This window comes from Rissa tridactyla, chromosome 9 (genome assembly GCF_028500815.1).
Source record: "Rissa tridactyla isolate bRisTri1 chromosome 9, bRisTri1.patW.cur.20221130, whole genome shotgun sequence".
Lineage (NCBI taxonomy): Eukaryota > Metazoa > Chordata > Aves > Charadriiformes > Laridae > Rissa > Rissa tridactyla.
In genome coordinates this window covers 3,987,839-4,015,593 of record NC_071474.1, presented here as the reverse complement: position 1 = coordinate 4,015,593, position 27,755 = coordinate 3,987,839, and the positions used below count along the sequence as shown (strand labels likewise).

Sequence of the window (27,755 nt, the reverse complement as noted above, 5' to 3'; positions counted from 1 at the left end):
CGGGCGCTGGGGGGCCGTGGGTGCTGGGGAATCTCACCTTGCACCGCAGGGTTGCGCACTTGGGATGGCGTGTCATGGATCTCCAGGGTCCACTCCCCCGCCGCCCGCTCCCCCCAGCAGTGGACGGTCATGAACTCCCAGCCCTTGAACCCCTCGTTGGAGTGGTCGAACACCCTGCAACAGGAATGCCGTGCATTAAGAAGCGTGACTTTGAATGTCTTATTAACTCGGAAAAGATAAGATAGGTAAGTAATGATTTTAGGGATCCTTGCATGCACCCACCCTTGCACGGAGCCCTCCTGCAGCTGAGACCCGAGCACGCCCACCGCCTTCCCAAAAAACCCGAGCAACCCTCAAAATGAGGATGCTGCCCAGCCCAGCCACGTACTGGCTCCGGCCGCTCTTACCTCCTGCCAAGGAGCTGTGACCTGGTCCCTGCCGGAGAGACGAGGCTGATCTGGAGGTCTCCCCGGCGCGGGTGCGAGATGCTGAGCCGCACCACGACGTGCTCCAGGTAGAGCACGTGCTGGTCGCGGTGCTCGGCGCAGGCGCTGCTGAGGGTGCTGGCGCGCAGCACGTGGTCGGCTCGGATGTACCTGCCGGGGACAGGAACACGCCACGCTGGGGACAGCACTGCACTCTGCTTCCCAGCAGCATGGACGCCCGGTTTGAACCCAGTCCCTACTGCTTCATGGCAAAAATGATCTCATCCTCCATTGCAATCCAGCGTCCTAGCACGGGAATTTGCTGAATTGCTCAATGGTAACGCGATGGGTTTGAACTGCCTCGAAGATCTATGCCTTATGGGCTGCAAGGGCGCTGCTTTATTATAATTATCAGTACAGCGTTCCTCTTCGGGTTGTAATTAGTGTCTGTATCAGATAAATAGTTTCATGAACACACTTGGCTCCAGATTCATTCCTGCTCTGTGTATGCAAGTCTTCCAAAGGCACTCCTTGTCTGATGAACAACTCTCTCGCTCTACAGTCAGGCAGCGGTAAACCAGGAGGGGCCATTTGGTCAGATCCCCGATCCCACCCTTTAACCTAGTAGAGACGGACCCACCACGGATGAGATGTGAACCTAAGCTGGTTTGAACCTGAAGCCAAATTCAAAGAGACCCAGGCATTGGCAATTTGGGAACCTTTGCAACAAAACACCTTTTTTTTGGTGTCTTCCATCAAGATGAGTTGTTTGGTGGAAGAGGGAGGGGAGCCCAACCCATCACCACTCAGCGGGCGAGTTGGTTTAGGGGTCCCTAAGCCATTTCCAAAATGGCAAACAGCACTGGCAGCCCTCAAAAAACCCCTGATGGTCACCCACCTGGGAAGCAAAAGCATGGCAGGGGCAAAAATAAATCACCTGCCACCAAAGCTGGTCCCGGAGAGCCCCTGCAGGACCCACTCCTCACTGAGCTGTAGGCACAGACCCCGGGTGGGCACTTCTGGGTCAATAAACAGACCCTGGGGTGGATGGTGTGGGTTTCTCTGACCATAAAAGCCATGAACATCACCTGCACATGGGCTTGTCCCAGCCACCCTGACTCCTGATTTCCCTTTCTAAATGCCGGGACAGCGGCTCAGCCTTTGCATTGCAAGAGTCAGCTCCACCAAAGCTCCTTCCAAGTGGCCGCGTGCCCCAGAACAGCCCCCCCACCCCACGACGCTCACTTGGGCACCCTGTCCAGGCTCCCCACGCAGACGTGCTGGGGAGGGACTGTCTTCCACTTCTTGGCTTCCACCACAATAGCGTCTGCATCCACCAGGCCGAAGCCATATAGATGGCTAACTGGAAAGAGAGAAGACTCAGAAACCCACTGCCCTCCCAGCAAGTGACAGGAGCAACTCCTCGCTGCTTGGTGGAGCATCCTCCAACCATCGGGCAAGGCGCAGACTTGACCTTGTTGGGGTATGAGGTGCTCCAACACGCAGAGCTCCTCACCCTGTTCAAGTTACACCCCAAATCCACGTTGGCAGCATGGAAAAGCCATTGCTGGGAGCAGCCCGCCGAAAGAAGCGGGCAATGCTGCAGCTCAGGAGAGCCTCCACCAAGCCAGGCTTACAAGCCTGCACCAACCAAGGCTTCCAAGCCTCCCACCCCACGAATTACTCCCCTCTCCTCCCTCCACTCAACAGCCTGACAGTAGGAACCCGCGAGGCAGTTGAGAGCGGCCACCCAGGGTGAACGCTCCCACCAGTGAAGCTCTGGGGACCTTTATTTTCCCTTGGGTGGCTGTTTTCACCACGCCACCTCCGCCCCACGGCCCCTCACCTTTATGCCCCGCGCCGTTGGTCTTCCAGTCGGCCGCCCGCAGGTGTGTCGGCCGCGAGGTTTTGACCAGCAGATGCTGGACGTCCCTCCAGGTGAGCAGGGGGCTGCAACGACACACGGCTCATGGGATGGCCCCGTTGCCTCCAGGATTTCCAGCAGCAGCAGGGACCTCCGTCGGGTTAAAAAAAACCAAAAAAGCCTCTTTGCTGCCTCAAAACACCCTGCCTGGAGGCTGGCCAGCACTTGGGGAGCCCCCAGCAGAGGGGTTGCCCCCAGGAGGGATGCCACGTGCCCATGGGCGTTGCAGGATTTATTCCTGGCCAAGGGCATTCAGCTCTCCTGCTCCAGGATATAACTGGAGCGAATCAGGAAGATTTTCCCCATTTTCTTGTAGGAGATCGGGAGCGAAGCAGGAGCTGAGGCAGGGTACTGGGCTCGGCAGCTCGCTGGTACCCGCTGCTGAGCAAACCTTTCCTTTATAGGAATAACCGCAAAAATTGCTGGAAAAAAAACCCTGAGTTGCTCATTTAAGAGAAAAATGAAACCGAAAATGTTTCCAAACCCCCCCTTAGGCTGGGTTTGGGTGAGGTTTGTGTGTCCAGGACGCAGGACACTGAGCACTGTGGGCTTTTGAGCCCCTCACCCCACCCCAAGACCCCAGCCCAGGGATATTGCCGAAGAATTTTCCACACTTTTCCTACAGTCAGTTCCTTCAGCATCTCGAGCTGGGATTTATATTGCTCTTGAGCAACATTTAAGAAAAGAAATTCAATTTATTCCTTCTCGTCATAATGGAGTGCCTGAGCACCAAGTTCTGGTACTTAATGTTGCGTTTTATGCCTCAGCTAAACAATTCAAAAATTACATCTAAAGCTCTTACTGTATTTGTAATGAAAACGGCATCTCCGGAAACATGCTCACCCGACCTGGGCGCTGGGATCAAACTGGAGGAGGGGGACTGGAGCCACCACGCTGCGACCGCCGTCTCCGCGCGCAAGCGCAACGCTGCCCCGCAGGCTTATTCGCAGCCTTAATTTTCTTTCCACCCCATAAAAATAATACCAATAGTGAGAAGTTCATGAGAAGATGCTCCATGGGGCAACACGGTCCCCCGGGGGGGCTGCTCCTGGGCTGGGGGACCAGGATGGGGACAGGAGGCAAAGAGCAGTTTGTGCGAAGCAGGGAGCGTGCCGCTGCTGGTCACGCCACGTGGGTTTCTGACAGTATGCAAAAGTAGTCCTTTCCCCCCAGAAACGAAACACTTGCAGAAAACCATCACTTCTACAAGACATTTTCCATTTTCCGCGATGTTTTCTGCCATCTTTTTTCCAGGAAGTATTTATAAAACTCCTGTTGGAGCTGGCTGTCAGCGGTTTCAAAGCACCAACTGAAAAGCCTGACTTATCTCATCAACCCCAACTTTTCAACAGATGGCAACAAGTGAAGAATTAGCTCAATAAAATACCTGCAGGAAGATTAGATACAAAACAACAACGCTGTATCAAACCTTGCCAAAAAGGAGCAATTTGGAATAACTTTGCCCCGTTTTGAGTTGCTCCAGAGGAAAAAAAAAAAAACAAAAAAACAAAACAAAAAAAAACAAACCACCTTTTTTCTTTCTGGTTTTGCTTACCAGCTAACTAAATTTGGAAATATCTGCAAGCCGGAGGGGGGAGGTTGCACTTACTTTGCCTCCAAAGCCAAGGCGATGATGCCGGCGACCATGGGGGCGGACACGGAGGTGCCGGTGTGGCCGTCCGTACAGCGGTGCCGGAGGTCGGTGGTGACCTGCGGAGAGAGGAGCTGCAGCCCTGCGCCGAGGGAGACGCTGCCGGGGGGGGGGCATTACCCCATCCAGCACCCCAGGTTTGCTCGGGATGCTGCCAGCTCGGCGCTGAGCCTGCGGGTACCCAAACCTGCCGTGGCTCCCATGCCAGCGGAGTGCTCTGAGCTCCCCCCTCCCCCCGAAAAAATGGGCTGCGGACACATTTGGCACGTGAGAAAACATCCCTGCTTACGTTTTCCTTTGCTCAAAGGTGCAAAAAACTATTTGAAAGGTGGGGGGAGAGTCAATTTCGCCGGGGGTCAGCTGGAGGAAAAGCCAGCCACACCACGGATGGAGCGGCGCGAGCAGGGCAGGGCTGGCGGGGGTCCGCACCCGTGGGTGCGTGTTGAGTTGTGCCATATTAACGCTTTCCATAAAAGCTCCAGCTCCTGGTGTCAGGCAAGGATTTCCACTCGCATGGGACACAAAAAAAAAAAAAAAAAAAAAAAAAAGGAAAAACCCCACATTTCCAGCTTTTTCGTTTCAAGGCAGAGCACTGATGCTTGGGTACCAAAAGCTCAGAGAGAGGAGGTGGGCAGAGAGATGCTCAGTTGGTTACATTTTTAAAAGGCTTCTGGGCTTTGAGTTAATATGGTGATTTTTGTTTGGGGGGAGGACACACACGTGCTACCCAGTGCCCCTGGAAGCTGCTTTTTCGCCCAGCAATGCTGCGGCAGCCCTGAGCTGGTGCCGGCCTCAGCCACGCGAACGCTCCTGAGGGCCAGGAAAATGGCACTTGGATCCTGTTTTCTGTCTAGGAATTCATCTTTTAGGGGCCAAACAAATCACTCCTGAATAAAAAAAAAATAAAAAAAATAAAAAAAAAAAAGAGACTTGTAAAAACCCCACATTTTTTTGTCACAAAAATAATATGGGTGGAAAACTCCCTCCCCAGCACCAGGGTAAGGTGTTGCTCTGGTGGGCGATGTTTTACTGCCCAATGTTCGGATGATGGATGGGGATGTCGGTAACAAAAGGCCTTGCTGTGATGCAGCCACAGCGGCTGTTGGGACAGGGCAAATACAGCCCGTGCGGCAGGGAAATCCAGGCTGATCCACAACGTGCACACACCTTCAGGCAATTCCTGGCCTCCAAAAAGTCTCTGCTCCCCGTTTAGGTTTGCCGCATCCCTGCCAAACGCCTCCATCCTCCCTCATTTTTTCACTGTCCCAGGCTAAAAATCCTCAAAATTCCCTTTTTATAAGCACAGGACAGCGAGCAGGCACTTTGGGGGACAGGTAAATATTTGCACGGGTATTTTTGCAATCCGCCAGCCCTTTCACCCATTTACCAGGGAAAACGCCGCGTGCCCGAGCTCTTCCCAAGGACCAGAGCAATTTTGGCCCCACCATAAAAAAACCGCGAGCGAAATCCACCGCAGGGCTAAGGGCAAAGCCCGGCTCTTACAACAGAGCCATCATCCAGCCCAGTCACGCAGAAAAGGCGCAGGGGATGCTGCCCCACGCGACATTGGGGTAAAACTTACTATTTTCCGCTCGTAGAAAGCCCCGCTGCTGTAGGTGGTGGCGAGGGTGGAGGCGCATTCCTCCAGGTACCAGGGCTTGTAGCCGTTCTCGGTGGTGCTGCTGATGGAGATGGTGTAGATGCTGTTGGTGTAGCCGTCACAGGAGCAGTAATCGCCCTCTCTGCCGCCGTTCCCCGATGCCCAGACGAAAATGGACCCCAAGCCCCTGCGGCCCTGTGAGCAGAGAGGGGACAGGGGGGTGAGAGGAGGTTTTTGTCCGGGATGAGCGGCCATCTCGGCACGGGCAGCCCTCCCTGGCACTGGGATGCCGTCGGTAAGCCTGGTTTTTGGGTCAGGAGGTAGGGTTTGGTTAGGGTGGAAGGACGGCGCCTGTCCTGCCCAGGGCTCAGCCCCCTGGATCAGCCCCCGCAAACGTACCCCTCGGCTCGGCCAGCCCCACGTTAACAGGTGGCGACTCCCCGTGAGGACGGGAGAGCCTCCGGCAACGGGGACTGTGGCATCTTCCGCCGGCTCTCACTGGGGAAAACACCTGGGGTGCTCGGAGCCCCTGGAGCAGGTGGTAACACCCAGCACGACGCTTTCTGGGGTGCAGGGACGGCCCTGTGGGAGGAACTGGCAGAGAACCCCCCGAAACCCACGTCTCCCTCACCCCGAGCCTGCAAAGCCCCTTGTGAACCCATCCAAACCATCAGAAACCTTCCCCCGGCCTATCCTTTAGGTTCCTTTTGTTTGTTTTTAATTTTTTAATCCCGGCCTTTTCTCCCCTCCCCATCGCTTGGCAGGAACATCTGACGGAGCCGTCCCCAGGGGCTACAGCTGCGGGAGCCCACCGGGAATCGGGGGGGCGGGAGGGGTGCGCCATCCGCCCGGACCTCCCCAGAGCCAGGGGAAAATCCCGCCCGGCAGCGGCGGCCGCGCTGCCAACGAGGGGCCCCTAACGAAGCCAAGGGCGCGGGGGCGAACCGCCTCCATCCTCCATCCTGCATCCCAACCGCTGCCAGGGCATCCCCTGGGGGTTCACAAACCGGGTGCCACGGTCCCCAAGGGAGGATTTTTGGTGACCCGAGGGGGTTTGGGGCAGGAAATGAAGCGGCTGGTTCTCTTCCCTGCCCCGTAAGGCATGGCTCTCCGGGGCTTGGCAGCCAATGAAGCACACGGCGGCGGAGCAGCCCCATCCTCCCCGCGGTTGCTCCCGCCACTGAGAGATTTCGGCGCTAGCCCGGGCAGATCTGGTGTTTACATCCCTCCCACTGCTCTGCGGTGGCTTCCTCCGCAAAAAATAATAATAATAATAATAATAATAATAATAATAATAATAATAATAATAATAATAATAATAATATAATCCTACTAATAAAAAAGCAGCTTTGCTCCGGAGGAATTCACTGGGATTTATTGTGGGTTTTAAGCGCTGGGGGGAGAGGGATGGTTTATTACCTGTCTCACCCTCCTCCCGGGGCAGAGGATCTCCGAGCTGACCCTGCCTCTGGATACACAGGCTAAGTCAGGCTCTTTCCTTACTTTATGAAAGTTTTCATTATCCAGGCTGCCTCCCAGCCAAACTGGGTGGATATTTCCCTAGCAGAGATTTAATAGAGCTGTCTGGAGCTCTGCGAGAGAAAGTGCAATTGCAAAGGGAATTATTGCCCTGCCCCGCAGCACGGACGGCCCAACCCAGCTCGCCAGCCCACCAGGTCTGCTCCTGGCACCTCCAGTCCCACTTCCCAGGGATCCCCCTGGATCTCCGAGGCGGCAGCATCCCAGCCCACGTGCTTGATGCAGGCAGCGACCGCCCGGCTCCCCGATGCTAAAATCCACTCCATCTGCAAGGACCAGCTGCATGCACCCCAGGCTTTCCTAAATTGCTTAATAGGAGGAATAAAACCAGGCACCGATTGCCGAAGGCGTGCGGAGACATAGCAATGATTTCGATTGGGATCAGCAGACAGGGAGCCCGGACCTCCCTTACATCCCGCACCCCGAGTGTCACAGCCGCGGGTGCCGAGAAAGGCTGCTTGGTCCCGGTCCCGACCCGCACCCCCGGGATGCTGGGCAGGGCCGCGCTGCAGGAAAGCGGGTTCGGAGCCAGCACGGTCGCACAAGGACACGAACAGGCACATACACGACACTACAGCAACGCACATCTAACACCTGACAGCATTTCCCAGCGGAGCGAGAGGTCACCGCGTATTGCAGCCCCCTCGGATTGGAAAAAAGCCACGCTTCCCCTTTGCTCTCAAACAAGCAACCACTAAGATTTCCACAAGCAGACCCCAAACACCCAACGTCTTTACTTGCCATCCTCCTCAGCCGTCGCCATCCTGGCGAGGGGCTCCTGGCCCCTATAAACCCCGGGTTTGGCATCATTTAAACCAGGGAATCCCTCCCTGGCCAAGGCTGGGGACAGCGTGGCTTACGCCAGCAGTGCATCGGTCGGATGCAGGATCGGTCAGATGCGGGATGCACAGCATCTCCCCGCTCCCACAGCGCTGCCGACGCCTGGGTGCGTGCCCAACGGCACTCCATGAGAGCCCAGGATAAATATCTCCTCGTTAGCTCGGGAACTAATAAGGTGTGGCTGGAGGAGCGGGAAACAAGATGATAAATTACCCCAGCGCAGTCCTATTGCTAACAGATAAAGGTTATTTTAATGTTTCCATTAAAAACTCAATTTTAAGGATTTATAACTCAGTTACAGCCGTTTGCTTGGGCTAAAGGTGGCGGCTAACTATCTGCTTGTGGCTTTCCTCATTATTTAAGAAGTCAGCAATTAAGAGCTGTGCATGCAGGATAGTGGGTGCCGCAAACACGGGTGGCAGTGGACGGGGGGGGACAGGGATGGGGGTGGCAGGGTCTGATGTCCCCTGGGAGACAGGAACAAGCATCCCGAAACAGCAGGGCTGTGCCGGGCAAGTGTCCTGCTGCCGCCCGTTTGCTCCCGCGTGGAAAAATAATGTTTAAGCAGCAGCTTGTTCCCCCATATTTACACGGCCTGAACTCCCCGGCACTTCAATGGATTCCTCGGCAGGCTCACCGCCCCGGCAGGAAATCAAGTAAATAGTGGGAAAAACACTCCACCCTATTTTTAGATAAGCGGCAGGCTGCGACGCCCCGGCCCGCGGCCGCCCCCGGCGCCCTGCGAGGAGAGGCAGCAGAGGCAGGAGTGGAGGCAGGGAGTGAAAGGGGAGGGGGGGGTCCGAAGCCCAGCCTGGGGCTGCCGACGGCAAAACCCCATCCCCAAATTGGCCGAAGCGCCCGGGGGACGCTTGCTGCAGAGACCCCAGCCGCTGTGACACTTACCCGTGGCGCCCGCCGAGCTGCCAGGAAAGGTCTTTTTCCCGATGCTTTTAGCCAATATGGAGCGTATTTTTTAAAAGCGCCCCAAAACAGAAGGGGGGTGTGAAGGTCAGGGCATCCCCAGCGGGGATTGACAGCTGTCAGTCACACGTGACACCCGCTCAGCCCCTCTCGCTGGAGGACTTCAGGGACAATAATCTCAATTTTTCCTGTGCCCCTGTGGCGGCACCCACCCCCCCCCCCCCAAGACGTGACACAGCCACCCATTCTGGGTTGAAAACCAGGGAAACGCTTAATGTGATGGAGACCCCCGGCAGAGGACACCGGGGGCCTGGGGAGGGTGAGGGAGGGGGGATGGAGATGCTGGGGGGGCGGCCGCTTCCCTCCGCGCCGGCAGCCGGAGGGGGACATTTTGAGGTGCAAAGCCACCCCCCGCCCAGAACCGCTTTGGGTTTCTCATCCGGGCAGAGCTTCGCAACTCAACCTGGGGCCTGCCTGCTCTGCCGGGGCTCTGCCCGGGGGCCGGCGCTGCCGCATGCTCCCACCGGGGCCGGCCGTGCCGAGGGGTCCCACCGCCATCGCCGGGCACCTCCCGCCGTCACCGCCCGCCGCCGCAAAATCCACCGGAGGAGCTCTTAGGGACGCCGGGGAAAACTAGGAAAAATTAGAGATGATTCGCCTCCCCCCGCCCCAGCCCTAGCGTTGGCATCGCCTCGGGGGGCCGAGCCGCCCGACCCCGCGCCGGACCCCCGGCCGGCCGTGGCCCCAGCACGCGTTTCCCCACGGGGCAGGAGGAGGAGGGCGAGCGCGTCTGGGCGCTGCGGGATCCACACCTTTTTAATGCCATGCTCAAAAGCCTGTTTGGCCAATAGACCAGGTCCATCAACTGTCTTCCCATCATCATCTGGCCCCCAGCTCGCGCTGTAAATGTCAATGTAATCGGGTCTGATGCCAAGCGACTTCGCTTCAACAACATCTGTTACATCGCCATCTAACATACGAATGCCTAAAAGCACAAAAACATCAGACATTAGGGCTTAACGGCGTGGATGAAAGTGCGAGGATTGCAATCAAAGGGCTTTGTTAACGGCGGCGGAAACCGCACGGCTCAGCCTGGAATAGCTTCAACCCGCGGCCCCGCGCGCTAACGAGCCCGGCAGCGGGAAGCCGGGGAGCTATTTTGGAAAAGTTTTCTGTGTTGTTGGCTTCATGGCAAGTGATGGGGGGTGTGTGTGTGTGTTAAAATTTGCTTCCCCTCCATCAGCAGGGACTGGGTGGTGGGAGCGGTTTTGCACTCCCAGGCGGTAAAATCCCCCTGCTAAAAAGTTCCCCCCCCCCCAGCTTTTTAATAAATTAACTGGCTCATTTCTCCACCTGGAAGATATCGGTGTTTCCCAAACGCCCCCCTGGCTTCGGGCACGCCAGTGGGAGGAAGCATCTCCCCATGAGTGGGGACAACCGTGACTGTCCCCAAACCCTGTCGTTGCCCAGGTGATGCCAGCAGTGCCCGGGACGGGGAGAAGCCCCAGGAGAAGCCCCAGGCTGTGGTTTGCACGGCCAAAATCAGAGCCAGGACCCCAACCCATGGCGGGACGACGCTGCCTCCTGGGATATAACCTCACTCTTCCAGCCAGGAATGCTGGCGGTTTGCAGGCAGAGCCCACCGGCTCTCCCCGGGAGAGCCGCGCATCCCCAGCCTCAAACCGCTGCAATATGAGGGTCACAGCCCCCGCCGCTCCCCATCGCCCTTTCCCTGCTGGAATTCCCCCGTCGCACGGCGAAACAGCCCTCCGAGGAAAGGAGGTGCTGGAAATGTCAGCATCGCGTTTTGACAACCAGGGAGAGTCCGGTTTATAAAAATGCATTTCCCTTTCCACACGTATTTTCCCTTAAAGCAAACAAACGCAGGCAGATGTCATTACAGCTGCAGCTGCGCTCTGGACACCAGTCAACTCAAATAGCTCTTTTCGATGCTGTCCCTTACCAGCCAAAAACAAGCTTAGAAATATAAAATGAGGGAGCAGAGCAGTTCCCAAAAACATCCTCTCTTTGTCACGTCAACAAGAAAACACGAGGAGAAGGGGCGAAAAGCCGAGCCTGGTGTCCGAGCCGCGCTCGGCTGTGGCACTGCAAGCAAAACCAGCCAAAGGATGAGGTTTTTGTGCTGGCTAAATCACAGAATCACAGAATGGCAGGGTTGGAAGGGACCTCTGGAGATCACCCAGTCCCACCCCCTGCCAGAGCAGGGTCACCCTGAGCAGGCGGCACAGGAACGCGTCCAGGCAGGGTTGGAATGTCTCCAGAGACGGAGACTCCCCCACCTCTCTGGGCAGCCTGTGCCAGGGCTCTGCCACCCTCAAAGGAAAGAAGTTCCTCCTCATGTTTAGGTGGAACTTCCTATGCTCAAGTTTGTGCCCATTACCTCTTGTCCTGTCCCCGGGCACCACTGAGAAGAGCCTGGCCCCATCCTCCTGACACCCACCCTTTAAGTATTTATAAGCGTTGATGAGATCCCCCCTCAGTCATCTTTTTTCCAGACTGAAGAGGGCCGAATCCTTCAGCCTTCCTTCATAAGAGAGATGTTCCAGTCCCCTCATCACCTTGGTAGCCCTTTGCTGTCCCCTCTCCAGCAGTTCCCTGTCCTTCTTGACCCGGGGAGCCCAGAACTGGACACAGCACTCCAGATACAGCCTCCCCAGGGCAGAGCAGAGGGGGAGGATGACCTCCCTCGGCCTGCTGGCCACACTCTTCTTGGTGCACCCCAGGATGCCATTGGCCTTCTTGGCCACAAGGCCACATTGCTGGCTCATGGTCATCCCGTTGTCCCCCAGGACTCCCAGGTCTCTTTCCACAGCGCTGCTCTCCAGCAGGTCAGCCCCAACCTGTCCTGGCGCAGGGGGTTATTCCTCCCCAGGTGCAGCACCCTACACTTGCCCTTATTGAATTTCATAAATAATAAAAACGTGGACATAATAAAAATGTGGACACGTTCATCGGTGAGCCCAAAGTCAACCCAAAACAGCCCAAAGCCAACCCAAAGCCAACCACCCTAGATTAAATAATGGAGGGGGGGGGGGGGCAGGAGGGAGCGGGGAAAGATGCTGCAAAATAAAAGAGCTCTTTGCCACGCGGGGAGCAACGCCGGCCTCAGAAGCGAGCGTTGGAGGAGAGGGGAAAGGAGGAGGAGGGATGGCAGGAGCCCATTTGGTTTCTTGAGCAGCGATGTATTTTGCCTGGAGCAAATGAAAAGCAACGCAAGAGCGCTGAAGAGCAGCCAGTAAAATTAGACGGTAGCTCTCCGGGTGTGACAAATGGGCTTCCCCAACAAGTTGTGCTCATTAATCGCTGCTTTATTTGCCTAATCCATCTAAAATCACTCTCGCTGCAGCTATAGCACATTTTCCTCCGCAATCCCAAACTCGATATGGCTACAGACTTTATTTTTCCCCTTGGGCTGCTCACGGTGCGGGAAGGTCAGGGCCTCTCCCCTCGGCCAGGTGCCTCGCATCGCTCGACGCCTCCCCAGCGCACCCCCGAGGCGAGGCACTCGTTAAAGGAAACAAATTAAAATGAGACCCGTAGGTCGTTATAAAGTCAACAAGTAACGCTCGTCTCCACGGCTGCTGCGGAGCAACGGGCTTGAAAAGGAGCATGAAGGCAACGGCTGGATGCTGCAGGGTCCAAAACTGCCTTAACCTCCCCCCCCGGGAGCTTTGCCTTGCTCCGGTGCGTGCTCGGAAGCTGGCTTTAGAGGCAAGAAGCCCCCATGTGGAGGGCACAGGGGACGGGATGGGGATGTGCCACAGCCTTTGCAGCCCCTGCCACCCCCCAGTCACCCTCCCGGGGGTTGTTTCTTCCCTCGGGAGATTTTCCTGGCAGAGGGACACCCCGCTCCTCCGCACCCCCGTGCAGACACCACCCTAACGAACACGGTCAGGATGAACAAGTCGAGAGAAGGAATTAAGCCCCGAATCCAGCCATGGGCGCTTGGGTCCGTGCTCGCAATGGCGACCTCTCCCAGCGTTGGGGTGGTAGCAGGGGTCGCAGCAAAAGCCCCTCTCCCATTCCAGCCATGCCGGGCACGGGGCTAAAACCCCCCATGAGGACGCAGCTCCAGGCATTTGTCCCCTACACGGTCCCATTGGCCACGCGGGTGGGGTGACGGGCTCCCACCCCCATCTCCCCGGTGGTCACTGTACCGGCCCGGGCCGGCCAGAGCAGCCCCAGCTCAAACCAGCCTCCAAAACCAGCTAAGCTAATGGAAACGAGCTCTGTGAGGCTAATTACTGTCGGGATCCAAGTTGGTGATAGAGATTCATTTGCTCCCTGCGCGTCCTGTTATTTGAGGGACCGTGCAAAGGTCCCCCCACCCCACGCAGCCCCGGCCCCCCACCACCTTGGCGCTTTCTCCATGGGGGTGTTTTGGGGGTCCTCCCAGAACCCCCCTGCTCCGAGCAGCTCATCTGCAGACATTAACCTCACCAACAAGCGATTTCAGCCCTGAAGCCAAACCAGCAACACCAACCACAGCAAACGCAGTCCCCCCACCCCCCGCCCCCGATAAGAAGGCCAGCCCCCCCTGAAAGCAGCTGTGGACTTTTGGGGTGAAACCACCACATCTGTGATCCACGTGTACCCTCATGGCAAGGATGCATCCCAAGAAGAAGGTTTCCACCCCAAAATACATGGAGCCAAGGTCCCCTGCACCCACTGTCACCCATCCTTCCCCAAGCCAGGGCACCAAGGAGGAGATTCTCTCCCAGCAACATCTGGGAGAACGGCATCCCGCCACCCGCCCCAGGAGCCCAGGGTGGCCACGGTCCCGCGGGGGGGCGGCGAGGGGCTGGGGATGCGCAGGCAGGCGCCAGCCTCACCTCCGATGCGCGCGTTGTAGGCGATGCCCACGATGCAGTACGAGTTGTTGGCCGCCGCCGCCACTTCCCCCGCGCAGCGAGTGCCGTGCCTGCAAGGAGAAACCCCCCATGAGCCGATGTCCATGGCAAAGGATCCCTTCCAGCCACCCAGCACCCAGAAACCTGCCCCGAGGCCCGAGCGGTGGAAGAAGGCGCCCCAAGAGCCGGAGAGTCCTTCTCCAAAGGACTTATCCTTACCCAAAACCCACAGCAAGAGCTGGGGGATGGAGGAAACCAATGCAAAAAGCAATCTGCTCTTTGCTTTTGGCACCTCAATGCAATTTGCTCTTTGCGCCTTGCACCTAAGTGCAATTTGCTCCTTGCTTTTGGCACCTCCATGCAGCTTGCTCTCTGCGTTTTGCACCTAAACGCCATTTCCTCTTTGCATTCCCGTTTCCTTTCCACATGTGCCACCGTGTGCCCGTCCCGCTTTAATTGAAGCCCAGAAAGTGCATCCATGCTTTGATATCCAAGCCACCCAGCCTGACTCACGTGCTTTCATCCCCGACCATGGCGAGGAACCCCCTGGTGCGTCATTCGATGGCTTAAAGGTTCGTTAGCAATTAGCGTGGTTGCCACGGGCTGGATTTGCATTAGACATAATGACTCTGTGCAAAGCCCTGAAGGCAGCATCCTCAGGGACGGGGAAAGGCCCCGGACCTGGAAGACCCCCGGGGGGGTTGCCCAGCCCCAGGGAACCCTGGGGCACCGGCTCCCGGGCAATCCCCATCACGTACTTGTTCTCGTTGCTGGCATCGTAGCGCGGAGTCGGGTCGTGGTCGTTCCCGTTGACATCGTAGCTTGCAAGAGGGTCCTGAAAACACGTTGCCACCATTAGATTCAACTTACCAGCACAGCGTGGGACAAAGCGGCCCCGGCAGCAGCACGGTCCTGCTTCACCCGCAGCTGGGACATGCTGTTTTCCACTTCGTTTCTGACTGTTTCCTCAAGACAAATAGTTTTGGGCTGCAGCTCTCACTGAGAGAGGGCTTCCCAGGGGTAGACATCCTGCTGCTGCCAGACACAGGTTCTCCGACCCCAAATCCTGCTCGGTCCAGCAATGTTCCCCCCAGCGCCGCGGCCGTTCGGGGTCTGGGCTGGGGCCGAGCGGGTCCGTGCAGGTTTTTGGCTCTGCCCTGATGAGCTGGAAGGAGGCGGCCGCTTCCCGGGCAGCTGCAAAGGGAGTTTCCCCCAAACCCTCTTGTCTAAAAACCTCATTTCCTTCTTAAAAACATCTTGAGTTTTTTTTTAAAAAAAAAAACAAAACAAAAAAACCAAAAAAAACCCCACAACATTTTCTTCTAATCTGCCAAAGCGCAGACTTAAGCTGTGTTTATACACTGAAATTCTCCGTAAATCAATTCCCTGGGAGGACCAGCCCCTGCCCATCCACCCCCAGCCCACCCAGCCCCCAGCTCACATAGTTTTGCAGGAGGTCGGGGTGGTTCCTCTCTATGCCGTCATCGAGGATGGTGACCACCACGTTTTTGCCGGTGTAGCCCCTCTGCCAGGCTGCCAGGATGTTCATCTCCGACCTGCAGCGACTGCTTTTATCCCCACAGTGCTACGGGGCGGGAGGGGGGAAAAAACAGCTGTAAAAGGGCCGCAACCCCATTTCAGCCCATCTAAGCCAGCAGCCAGGCTGGGAGCCCATTCAATCAGAAAATAAATTTACATCCCACTCCCTGCCATATAACTCGTAGATTTGTTATAAGTTTACTCCATTGATCAAGGCCATCCGGCAGCAGTTAATCCAGGCAATGCTATCTCTCTATTATTCTTTCCCTCTTCCATTTCAAACATTGCGGGCTCCTTGGTTTTGAAGTGCTCGTTTCCTTTCTGCGCTTAATTTTCAATGAATTTCCCTGTCAAATACAGATCGATGAAGCAGGCGGGAGAAAAATGATATTGCAAATAGATGGCTGCAGCTCTTGGATGGGTAAAAGGCAGCGGCGCTGCTGCCGAGCCTTCGCTGCGCAGACCATAATGAGGGGCTGCTAATGATGGTGAAACACTTCAAACTAGACTCTCCCGTGTATTAATTTGCAATTTTAAAATCCTGCTGCCAAGCACATTTGCCGATATTAAGGTGTTTCATTACTGGCCCGGCTGAGCAAAGACTGATGACACGTTTGATTAAAAATAAATTAACCCCCCTGTAAAGCAGCGGGTTCCTCGCGGGGCGGGGAGGGGGCGGAGGGGAGATACCCACCAGGTACCACATGTTGGGCCACACCGGGTCGTTGAAGGGCAGGGCGTGCGGCTCGCCTCGGACCTGCCTCTTCACCCGCAGCTTCACCTCCTGCTGCTGCAGCCAGTCCACCTGCAAGCAGAGCCGTGGGTCAGCGTCACCCATGGAACAGAGCTGGGCATCGCCCATGGGCACGGAGTCCGGCATCGCCCATGAGCATGGAGTCCAGCATCACCCACGGGCACAGAGTCCAGCATCACCCGCTGAAACGGGATGCGGGATGTAGGATGCGGGATGCAGTGCAAAGGACCCATCGCAGCATCACCCCATGCGCCGGCAAACTCCCCCAGCTCCTTCGGCAGGGTTGCTGTGGGGATAGCAGCTTCATTTTGGGGAAATAACGGATGGAATGACAGGGCAATCTCAGTTCTTTATGGTCTCTGAGCCAGGGACCGGATTCCTCTCCTGGTGCAGCAAAACCCCCCGAGAATAAATAACGTCACCTCCAAGCGCGTGCCTAAACCCCCCAGGCTTAACGAAGCCCTGAAGCATGCACTGAAGTCCTGCTGGAGACAAACAACATATTTAAGTGTTTAGTCAAAGTATTGGAGAAGACTCAGGTGCTCAGCTTAATTTGGGGGCTGATTTTTTCCCCCCCGGCTGAGAGGCAGCAGCCGCAGCTCAGCCCCGAGACTTCCCCACCCTGGGGCTGCTCATCCTTTGAGCTCCTCTCCTCCTGATAAAATAATTAAATGGGGCGGCTTTACGAAGCACAACACGTGTTTTCCAAAAATATGGGACGGCCACACGTGGCCTTGGCAGGTCTCAGGGGATATGGCCAGCTCCAGAGAGGCGGTTTTGGCAGCGGCTGCGGGCGAGGTGGCCTTGGGGCCGACCGCTCTGACATTTGTTTGCTTTTCAGTGGGGCATGACATGTAAAGAGATCAAACGGGAAACGAGCCGGAAAAGGCCGGGATTGGGAAATGCTGGTGTTAGCCTGTGCTGCTGCGGCGGGAGCTGCCTCCGGTGCAGGATTGGGACCAGCTGCATCCCAACCCTGGCGAGCGTTTTCCACCCCCCAGACCCTTTATTGCCCACAAAAAGGGCTCTCCTGCCCCCAGCAGGGAGACGAAACCCAAGCTTATTAAGAATAGGTTGTAAAAATAATTTATAGAGCAAAGCTGTATGCATGCTTATGGCGGGGGGGGGTAAAAGGAGGCAGCAGCCGAAGAGCTGGGAGGGCTCCGCAGCACATCCTTCCCCCCCAGCCACCTTCTTCCCGACGGCTCAGGGCCCTTTGGGAACGGCAGAGCTGCTCCTGGGGAGGTCTCGATTCTGTTGATTACGGTTTCGTAACGAAAAGAATAAAAATCCAAAATGCAAATTTTTGTTGGGGTCATTTACGTGAAAACTGTCGGCTGAACCGAGTTCTTCTTGCACGGTTTATAGCCTTCTGACTCGCATGGAGGTGGGTATGGAGCTGCGCACATCAGAAACCTGTCACTTCCCAGCCTAGGGCTTCATTTTTAAACATCTATATTCTAAAGAAAAAAAATATATATATATTTCATAGAAAAATTATTTTCCACGCCGCCTTGGCTCACGACAGCAGGCTGCTTTGCTTATACACTGATGGATTTAAGCATTGGAAGCAAAAAATACAACTTCCTGGTGTAGTTATAAAAATAAAAATACATTAAATAGAGGAAACAGCCCAATTACCCGGCTTTTCTCCTTAAAGCAGCACTCCTTGGCGGCGTCACCGTGGATCTCGCCACCCAAGCCATAGCTATGACCTTTCCCTGCGGCTTTGCCGGATGCAGGAGCCATGGGAAGGTGCGGGATTTTGCAGGGATTTGCCAGGAGCTGCGGTGCCTCGCAGGCGCCTCTCCATCTTAAACACGCTCCTCAGCGACCCCAGCACCGCCAGCCGGGAGCTGACGGAGGAGTCTTGCGTGGACACAGAGAAATCAGCAGTTCAGTGGCAGCGATTTCAAGGAGGTTTCGCTAAACGGATGCGGCTGGCACGGGAAAACAACGGGCGAGCGGGAAGGAGCCCGGGGCATCCCTGCAACGGCTGCCGCAGCTCGTGAAACTCCGATCGACTTCCATCGCTCCATCCGGGAAGGGGGAAAAGCTTCTCGGAAATTTAAAAAAAAGTAAAATAAAATTTAAAAGAAAAAAAAAAAAATCTCTTTTTTCCTACTGGAAATAGTCAAAACTGTTACAAACACAGCCCTGAGGCCGGGAGGTCCCAGCTCCAGCCCTGCAAACCCTAATTGGCAATAAGGAGGCAAGCAGGAGTGGCACCAAAGGACTCCGCCAGGCGGCACAGGTTAGCACCGAGCCCAACCCTTCGCCCTTGCTGGGAACAGAGGGGCAGCTTTTTACATCCCACCCCCTACTTTGAGATTTTCAGCGGGTGATGCCCAGATCCAGCCTCCCAGGGTGGTAGTGCCAAACACGAGAGCCAGCGCAGGCGAGGGTGTCACTCCCTTTGCAGCTCCAGAAAAACAATAGCTTGACTTAGTCCAGTGGACGTGCAGGAATTAAAAGCGGAGACCCAGGACAAACGAGACGGCTCCAGCACACGTTTGCCATAAAGCACAGCAGAAATAATTCAGGTGGGGTGGATTTTGCTATGGCGCTTGGCCAGAGGCACAGGGACTGAGGTGTGACAGCGCCCGATGAGGACTGAGAGGCTGGAGCAGCGAGGCTGAAGGCTCCAGCACTGCGAGGATCACCAGGAACATCCCAGCGAGCTGGGAAAGCTTATGGTGATGAGAGTTGCAAGATGAGCCCATAGGACGGGTGGCACAGCACGGCGTGACCCCTCTCTGCATCCCGCCTCCCCTTCCATCACCTGCCACATCACTTGGCTCATATCAGCCCTAAAAACGGAGCAGCCGCTGGCCACGGGGGTCTCTTGGGGCAACAGGTGAGCTCGGCAGCAGTGTGGTCCCATGGGGACTGTGATCCTTGAGTGCTGCCCCATGTTCGTTGGGTCTCCCCCTCCCCACCACCCATGTCCTCTGGACAGAGGGCTTGGCCATGGTCCTCTTGCTGGGACCTGGCCCTCCTGCCACCGACCCCCACAGCATAACAGTGCTGGGAACAATAGCCCCTGGAAGGCACGAACCACCCAACATCTGCAAATGATTGGATTTGCTGGTTCTTCGGCATTTCTGCAAGATCGGTTTCCATCTCGGCTATTCCAGCTCCCGTTCCCTTGTGCCTCACGGTGATGTTTTCCCGCATCACTCATGCTAAGCCAGTGCCATCCAAATACCAAGACATCTCCAAAATGATTTGCAAATGTGCATGGGAGATGGGGAGAGACAACACATGCCAAGAGGTCTTGAACTCCAAGGGATAACAAAAGGATGAAGAGAATGGGAGCTAATTGCTCTAGCTTGCAGTCCATAGAGCGAGGTAAGGTAAATGTTAAAAGACTAAAAGCCAATTGATTCGGTTTGCATTATAACTAGACTCATTTAAATGGAGGTATTTCAATTGCAGATCTGAATTAATCATTTGCTGGGATGCCTGTGCACCTCCCCGAGGGCGAACAGCTTTAATTAGAGCCCAGCACGGCTTCCCGGGCACCGAAGCTCCTCTGGCTGGGGTTTCTCCCCACGGGCAACGCAGCCTCACGCGTGCCCCCTCAGAAACGCGCTACAGACCCCGTCCAAATATTTAACAGCGGCCAGTTGGGGAAAGCAGGGTTGCTGTGCAGGTCTGGAGAGATGCGGATGGGATGTGCTGTGCTAAGCGGGTTGGAAATGTCTTGGGAAAGAGCATCCCCAAGGGTGGCCAGGAGCATCCCTAGGGCGGCTGGGAATGGGTGCAAGCACCAGCAGCTCTCTGCAGCACAGGTACTTTCACTGCAATGGCTTTTTCTGCCTTTGTTTCCCCCTTTCTCGACAAAAACAGACCCTCCCCGCACTTTAACCCTTCCCTTGCTCTGCAGATGCAGCATCGCGCAGGGCTCGGGCGCAGGCTGGGGCCGAGGGAGGAGGAAAGTCGAGGCAGAGCCGCAGCCCTTCCCCGCCACCCCGAGCCCAGCCTGTCCCTCCTCGCCTTCTCCCCCTCCCCACCCCGTTACTCTTGTCAATTCAGCTGCACCAAAAATCCCTTCGGAGGCTTGCTCTAGGAAAAAGCAATGCGGAGCTATTGCCAAGGATTTCACACATAGCAACCATTGAGGCAGCAAGTGTTGTGGCAACTGGATCAACACCCCAAGCATGCAACAAGCCTTTCTACCCTGGAAGGCTTTTTTCACCCTTTTTCTTCCTCCTGGCTTTCAGGCAGATGTTAACATTTAGTCACTTCTAAGTATTTTTCATCACCGATCGCCGTACCCGTGTCCAGTGAGTCACCCCGTGCGTGCACAGGGCTGCGCTTCAGGGATAACGCAAGATGCTCGGGCTCACGCTTGACCCAGGCCAAGCCAACAGGCTCCTCTGGAGGCGGGGGGGAGAAAGTGGGGACCCCCATCCCACCGACCCCACAGAGGCTGGGGGACCCCGGGCTGCCCGGCCCCATACCTTGGGGTCCATGCGGAGGAAGTTGTGCGGTCCCCGGCTGCTCAGCGTCGAGCGCTTAAATGTCTTGCTGTGGTGAAAGTGGTAGTAGTTTTCCAAGCTCCCGATCTGCAAAAAGAGAGGGTTTTGGTGCTTTTATTTGTGGTTGTGGGTTTTTTTGGTGGTTTGGTTGTTGTTTTTTTTTTTTTTTTTTTTTTTAAAAAAAGAAAAATGAGGTTTTCCCGCGGTTGCCCCCCGTCTTGGTGCTGGCAGCATCCCTTTGTGCCTTGTTGCAGCCGTGCCCTGTACCACAAATCCTTTGCTCATCCGAAGCTCCCTGGCAAAGCTGGAGTTCAGGGAAGGGATGCAGGATGCTGGCACTAACTGGTGCAACAGAGCCCAGAAAACATTTTAATGAATTTTCACCCATTAAATGCATCTTCGCAAACTGCCTTCCACCAGCTCCCAAGCTGAAATAATGAGCTAAAAATGAGCTCAGCAGCTGCGGCGGAGCCGGGGGAGCTGTGCCTCATCGCCCTGCCTTTCCCCACCCGACGCTCCAGCTTCGCCCCAGCAGCAAGAACAGCCCCGTACGGAGAGGTGTACGCCATCCCTGCTAGCCCTGGGATGCTCAGGATATAAACGTGCTCAGGCTGGACGTCAGGGACAGCAGCAGGAAGAATCAAAAAACCCCTAAAAACCACCTCCAAGCAAACCAACCATCCCTCCCAAGGGACGTATAACACACGCCCCAGCCTGGAGTCCCTCCCCAGCAGTAAGCGCAGCTCAGGAGCGAAGGCGAGCTGGGAAAGGCAGCCCCACCGGCTCTCTTCACCTCAGGGAAGCCCCACATTCCTCTTTTACAAGTTTTTGCCCTTTTTTTTTTTCCCCTTGCACGGAGCTGGAGTGTCCTGCATTTGCAGGGAAACGCCGTGCCAGCCACGCCACCCTGCCCAGCCCCGGGGTGGCTGCGCTGCCTCCAGCCCTCTCATCCCGGCAGCTGGAGACACCGCGACTCCTCTTTTTCCATCCTAAAAGCACGGATAACGTGCCAGGGCTATACGAGCCAGGCAATCCCGGCCAGGCGCCGCGTGACGAGCATCCCACAGGGATTCACAGCTGTAGGGATGGGAATGCCCCAAAAGCTGCGCTCGCTGGCATGCAGCTCCCAGGCCACGCAGTTTTGGTACAAATTGGGTCTCTGCCATAAATTCCCTTTTCCCCGAGGTTGGTTTTCTTTCCCCCGAAAACCTGTCCCACGGCCAGGAGGCGGATGGTGCAGGGAACCAGCGGCAGCCCCTGTGGCTGGCTCACGGGAGTGGGGCAAGCCACCCTACGAGCCCACATCTGTGACCCAGGAGCCGGGGTGACAACCCTGAGGCCACGTGTGACCCGGGGGCCAGGGTGACACTCCCACCACTCCCGAGGCCAGACCAGGGCTGGCTACAATGGGGCAGGGGGGAGCAAACAGGTTTGTCCGGACCAGATGCCGCAGCAGATGACGGCAACTACTCACGTCTTTATCACACTTCGTACCTTGAGATGTGCCAGCGCCTCTCACGAGCATTAAATATTTAATTAGTTTTGCTCTGCTTTTTATGCCAGAATGTCATTTCAACAACTTTACTGCCGTTAGCGTGATTTTTGTAATTTGTTTCCACTCAAGTTCATTGAAACCCTCCCTCCCCCCCCCCGGCCTTTTCCTTCGCATTACAACATCGTTGTGCGTTTCCTTTAACGTCTCCGTGCAAAGCAGTTGCTCGCTGCAATCTGCATTTGGCTTTTAAAACCCACTCCTCGAATCCACTGGAACTTCGGAGAAGGAAGGAGGATGCTTAAATTTCCCCATATTTTAGGGAAACCTCGAGCAAGATCACCCTGCCTGGAAGCCCCGATGCCGCAGCCCGGGTGGTTCAGCTCCGCGTCCAACAGCTCAGCCTGCAGTTTGTAGGGTAATAATATTCAGTTTATTCTCATCTCCGGTCCCTCTGGCACTCGCCATAACAGGATCACGCTCTATAAACAAGCATCAGCTGAAGAAGCGCTTCTGTTCCCCACCAGAGCAGACGTGGGGTTTTTTGGAAATAAATCCATACAAATCATCAAGGGGACGGGGAGGGAGACGACCCCATCCCAGGCTCTGGGGATACACGGCCAGAGCAACAGGAGAAGCACCCTGTGCCCCAGGTTCTTTATCATCCTGGGATTTACAGAAGGAAAAAATAAGGAAAACCTTCTCATGTTGGGGCCAACTTGAAAGCCGGCCCTGCTCTGAGCAGAGATTGGACCCGGTGACCTTCAGAGGCCACCTTCCACCTAAGGTATTCAAAGTAGAAAAATTTAAAAATGCCATTTTTATTTATTTATTTAAAGTGGAGGAGTATTTGTTCTCCTTCTCCAAGTCAGTCAGCTCAGCGAGGGCTCCGCAATGCAATCCCTGGGGATGGAAGAGGCCCAGGAGAGTTGGGTTTTCTCCTGCACACAGCACCGGGGAGGCCACAGCCCCATGGCCACAGCGGTGGGGACGCTGGAAAACCCAGCGGACACCCAAGCAGCACGTAGCAGGACTTTACCAAGGGCTGATCCCTCCCGGGTACCTAGTGAGCAAGCGTGCCCATCAGCTCCTGACCAGCCAGAAGACATCTGCCCACACTGAAAGGTGCCAGTTCCACCACAGAGGACATAGTCCAGGTTGCCACCAACTGTGGCTACAAAGCCCACCCACCTGAAGCCCAGGAGACCACGCCAAGTAGCTCCAGACACGCTCAGTCCCCCTCCATGCAAGTTTACAGCTGTCGGCCTTGATTTTTATTTTTTTTTTTTTTTGACATCTAACTTCTGCCGAGAACGTGCATGGGAGGTTCTTATTTCCACAAGGATCGATTTTCATTTTCCCAATTGATTTGCAGTTTTGTGCCAAAGTTTCAGAGGAAACTTGAGATTTTTTTTTTTTTTTTGAGGCAACTTGAATTTGTACCTCAACAAAAATGAGGTGGTTTTCTTCCCCCCCCATTAATTGAGGCAGAGGAAGCCCTGGCTGGTGGAGCAAGCCAGAAGCAACGCGAACATGTTTTGCATCCTGCAGTGCCATCGTCATTGCGCTGCAGGTGTCAATGGCTCCGCTTTCAAAAAACCACACACCTGCCAATGTCAACCAGCCAAATGGGGAAGATTTTGAAGCTGAAGGAGCTACTCATGGCCTCGAAGGGACCCAGGCAGTTAGAGACACGTGAAGATGCACGGCGAAAGGATGAGAAGCAACAAGTTGGAAGGGGAGGAACCCTAATTGGGTACAAAGAGGGTAATTCTTTGTGTAGGGTGGTGACACACGAGCCTGGGGAAATGGTGGGATCTCCATCCTTGGAAAGCTTTGAACCTCACCTGGCTGAGGCTTTGCACAGCTTGATTTATCCTCAAAGTTACTTGAGCGGGTTGGACCAGAGACCTCCAGAGGTTCTTGCCAACAGGAATTACTCTACAAATATGGCCCTTAACAGTTAAAAAGAGGTATGACTGCAAGGGGTTTGGCTACCTCCATGTCTCTGTTTCCATTCCCCTTCTCCCCCAAATCCCAGTGCCACCCAGGCAGGGAGAGGCACCCAGATGCTCCTGCAGCAGCACCTGCCTCTCCCAATGCATTCATTGCCAGGTGGGGACGAGCCCAGTGCCTGCCCTGCCTCATTAACAGCCATGAGTATTTCAAGCAGGTTTAAGATCACTTGTAGCTAATGAGACATGGCAAAGGAGAGCTTTTTGGGAGCCGGACACCACTGAGGGCAGCACTCAAGCCTGTCAGAGCATTTCCAAGCCCATTCCTTCCCTCCCCATCACAGCGAAGTCTTCCACCATCTCACCCAAACCATCCCATTTCTGCAAAATGCAGCTGAATCAGCACTGGTGTCCTCCAGGAGGGCAGATCCAGGTGGGGAGGCCGTGCCTGCTCCCCTCCTGGGGACACCACCCATCCCCACTGGGGACAAGGGCTCCAGCCGCTGAGCTCCTGCCTTCAGGAACATCGTTCTCAGATGGTCGTGGCTGGATTCAGCCCTGTAAGGACTGAGCCAAGGTCTGCGAGGATACCATCACTCCACCATGCGCCAGATGACAGGAATCCAGGAAAGCTCCAATTCCAGCCCAGAATGAATCCTGTCTGCCTCCCGCACTGCAGCTGAGACCCCTGGGGTCGTTCAAGCCCTCCTAAAACTTACAGCATTGGGCACCGCACAAGGAAAAACTCATATAAATCCTGTTACCGGGATAGGAACCGCCTTGTCACCACCCTGGGACGGCAGTGGAGGCACTGCCAGGGCACCAGCACCGCACAGCCCTCGCAGCACCCTTGGCCGGGGCCTGTCCCGGCTCGCCCCGGCACAGCGCGGCAACAAAGACCGGTGGGGAGGAATGAGCAGGCGTTTGGGGGTGTAAAAGCTTTTCCTTTTGCTTAATTGTTTGCTTCACTTAAACAGAAGTTGACGCAAAAGATTTCTCAAGGGAAATGTCACTCTGCTGTGACCCAGAAGGGTTTAAGGGTGTCTTGGTGCACGGGTTGGGCACAGGAACGCGCGGGGACAGCTTGGACATGGGGCAGACACCTGTGTGTACAAACCCCAGCAATGCCCTTCACCGCCAGGAAGGTGTCAGGAGACTCTGGGATTGCATCTCGGAGGAAAAGAGGTCGCCAGCCACCAACGCAGGGCTGAGCCTCCCTTGCATCCGGATGGGTCACTCCGTGACCATCACCCCTCCTCCCTTGCCATGTTGGACTCAACACTTGCCTCCACCCAAACACCTCCCCAGGGCAGGGTGACAGCCTCAGAGCAGGGCAATACCCCCTTGGCGGGGTTTTCCAGCAGGTTTTGCACAGGATAAGCCCCCCTGGGAGGGCACATCTCACCGCGGACAGCATTGTCCCCAGCAGCTCCATGAGCAGAGGATGTAGCAGGGGAAGATGGGGACACCCAGGACCCCACGGGGCTTGGGACACCATGAACCCCAAGCACAACACAGCAGATGTCACCCACGAGCGCACACAAGCAGGAAAAGAGGTTCCTCAGGGTTTGTCCCTGGATAAGCTCCCGTGGGAAAAGCCCGGGGAGCTCGGGCGGGCTGGAGAGTTGAAGGCAGGGCGTTGCGAGCAGCTGGGGAAGCCCCAGCGGTGCACGAGCTCCTAGTATCTGCGCGAAAGGCGGGAGCCAGGAACACCCTGATGCAACCACAGAAATATTTCCCTTGCTCTCCAGCCTGCGCCGGGCTGCCCTGGGGAAGGGCTCAGGGGGAAGGGAGGGATGGATGCTCCGGCGGGGCCACGTCGCGCCCATGGGCCAAACGCCACTGGCATTGTGGGGATGAGCTTGGGAAAACCGCGATGCCAGAAGGGGGGAGAAGATGCTCCAGCAGGCAGGGACGCAGCAAAACCCCGAACCATGAGCTGACATTAGGCTGATGCAAACTGGGAGAGTGGGAAGCTCAATCAAGATATTCCCTGAACAGGGATAAACACCGAAAAGCCCTTTGGGTTGCACAATCACATTCACCCAGCCCTGAGATGGAGGCATTTGAAGAAGTGATTTTCTCCCTGGTGGGGCCGGAGTGGAGCACAGCAGGTAGAGGATGGAGGGTGGGATGTGACCCACGGGAGGTCACAGACACCAGTGCAGGAGACAGTGTCCCTGATTCAGCCCCCCCCTCCCCCGAAGAAAATATGTTTACACAGCACCCTGTGACTTTAATTATACTTAAAAGCAGGGTTGCGATATAAAGCAAGGTTATAATTTATAATCCAGGAGACACCTCGGGCAGGAAGACAACCTGAAGTGCCACCCAGCCAGAAAAGCACTGAGCAGCCAGGCAGCGCGGGAGCAACAAACTCCGGAGGAAACTCCAAGGACACCAGACCACATCTGGGTTTATAGAGAGGATGAAGAAATTGAGAGGGAAAAGAGCTGCCGTGCTGAAAGTCACCTTTAAGCCAGCCATGTGCTGCGCGGGATTGAAAGCAAAAGTTCTTCGTGTTCCCAAAAATCTCTGATAAACCCGGGCCAGAGAGCCCAAAGTTTGTTAAATCCACAAAGCCGGGATGGGAGGAACTTGTGCAATCCCCAGCCGGCGGGGAGCGGGGCGAGGGCACCCCGAGGAGCAGCCGCGGGGCCAGGGCACGGCACCGCGCCGGGGGGCGTGAGGGGTGGCGGGGCCGGGGTCGCCCCCCGGCGCCAAAGCGCTCAGCCAGCATCGCTGCATCGTCCCCATCCCGACGGCTCCCGGGGGCTGGAGGGGCCCATCGCCCGGGGACCCCCGGCACCACCTCGGTCCCGGGAGACCCGGCAGCTCCCCGGGACTCCCGGCGCCTATCCGATCCCGAGACCCCCGGCAGCTCCCCGAAGCCGGGAGCCACAGCGTCAGACCCCCGGCAGCTCCCCGGCTCCGGGACACCCCGCAGCCTCCCGCCGCCGGGACTCACGGTGCGAGCCCCCGGCAGCTCCCGGGAATCCCCGCAGGCTCCCGGCGCTGGAGCCCCCGGCGCCTCTCCGGTCCCGGGATCCCCCCTGCAGCTCCCGAGACCGCCCCGCAGCCTCCCGGTACAAGCCCCCCCCCCCCCCCGCAGCTCCCGCGAGCCCCGACAGTTCCCCGGGACCCCCCGCGTCTCTCCGCTCCCGGAACCCCCGACAGCTCCGCGACCCCCCACCAGGCTCCCGGTGCGACCCCCCTCTCCGCCCGCCCCCGCAGCCCCCGCTGCCGGTACCCCGGCACCTGCCCGCTGCCCCTTACCTGCCCCAGGCTGATGTACCCGTAGGCGGCGGCCAGGCGGGCGGCCTCGGCGGGCCCCCCCCGGACCCGCACGGCCCAGTGGTTGGTGTAGACGGTGCGGGAGGGCTCGGCCGCGGCCCCGCGGCCGCTCAGCGCCAGCGCCAGGGCCAGCAGGCAGAGGCGGGCGGGCGGCGGGGCGGCCGCGCTCCCCGGGCCGGCGCCGGCTGCGGCGGGCATGGTGCGCTCCGCGGTGCCGAGCTGGGCGGAGCGGGGAGCTGCGCCTTTTAAAGCGGCCCCGGAGCCCGGCGGGGGCGGGGGGATGCTCCGGGAGGAGGGGGGGGGGGGTGGTGGGGCGGGGGGGGGGCAGGCGGAGGCGGCGGGGAGGGCCCGGCCGGGCAGCAGCGCCGGGAAATCGGGCGGACGGGGCGGCTCCAAGGCACCCCCCCTGCGACCCTTCCAGCCCCCTGCAGCCCCCGCTGCAGCCCCCCCTGCCTACCCGGTACTG

At 56.8% G+C, this 27,755-nt stretch overlaps 1 protein-coding gene across 1 annotated transcript in view; it reads right to left on the bottom strand.

Annotated features, from left to right (window-relative positions):
• The window catches only part of PCSK6 (proprotein convertase subtilisin/kexin type 6), a 37,952-nt gene extending 10,465 nt beyond the window's left edge, over positions 1 to 27,487 (bottom strand). The window contains exons 1-13 of the mRNA XM_054215270.1: positions 27,272 to 27,487; positions 20,531 to 20,635; positions 16,005 to 16,115; positions 15,213 to 15,356; positions 14,530 to 14,606; positions 13,754 to 13,842; positions 9,713 to 9,885; positions 5,583 to 5,795; positions 3,959 to 4,059; positions 2,272 to 2,375; positions 1,671 to 1,788; positions 408 to 596; positions 38 to 174 (exon numbers count right to left, since the gene is read on the bottom strand). Coding sequence (XP_054071245.1) covers positions 38 to 174; positions 408 to 596; positions 1,671 to 1,788; positions 2,272 to 2,375; positions 3,959 to 4,059; positions 5,583 to 5,795; positions 9,713 to 9,885; positions 13,754 to 13,842; positions 14,530 to 14,606; positions 15,213 to 15,356; positions 16,005 to 16,115; positions 20,531 to 20,635; positions 27,272 to 27,487 — 1,777 coding nt within the window. The remainder of the gene's footprint in view (positions 1 to 37; positions 175 to 407; positions 597 to 1,670; positions 1,789 to 2,271; positions 2,376 to 3,958; positions 4,060 to 5,582; positions 5,796 to 9,712; positions 9,886 to 13,753; positions 13,843 to 14,529; positions 14,607 to 15,212; positions 15,357 to 16,004; positions 16,116 to 20,530; positions 20,636 to 27,271) is intronic.
• Positions 27,488 to 27,755: the final 268 nt, after the last annotated feature.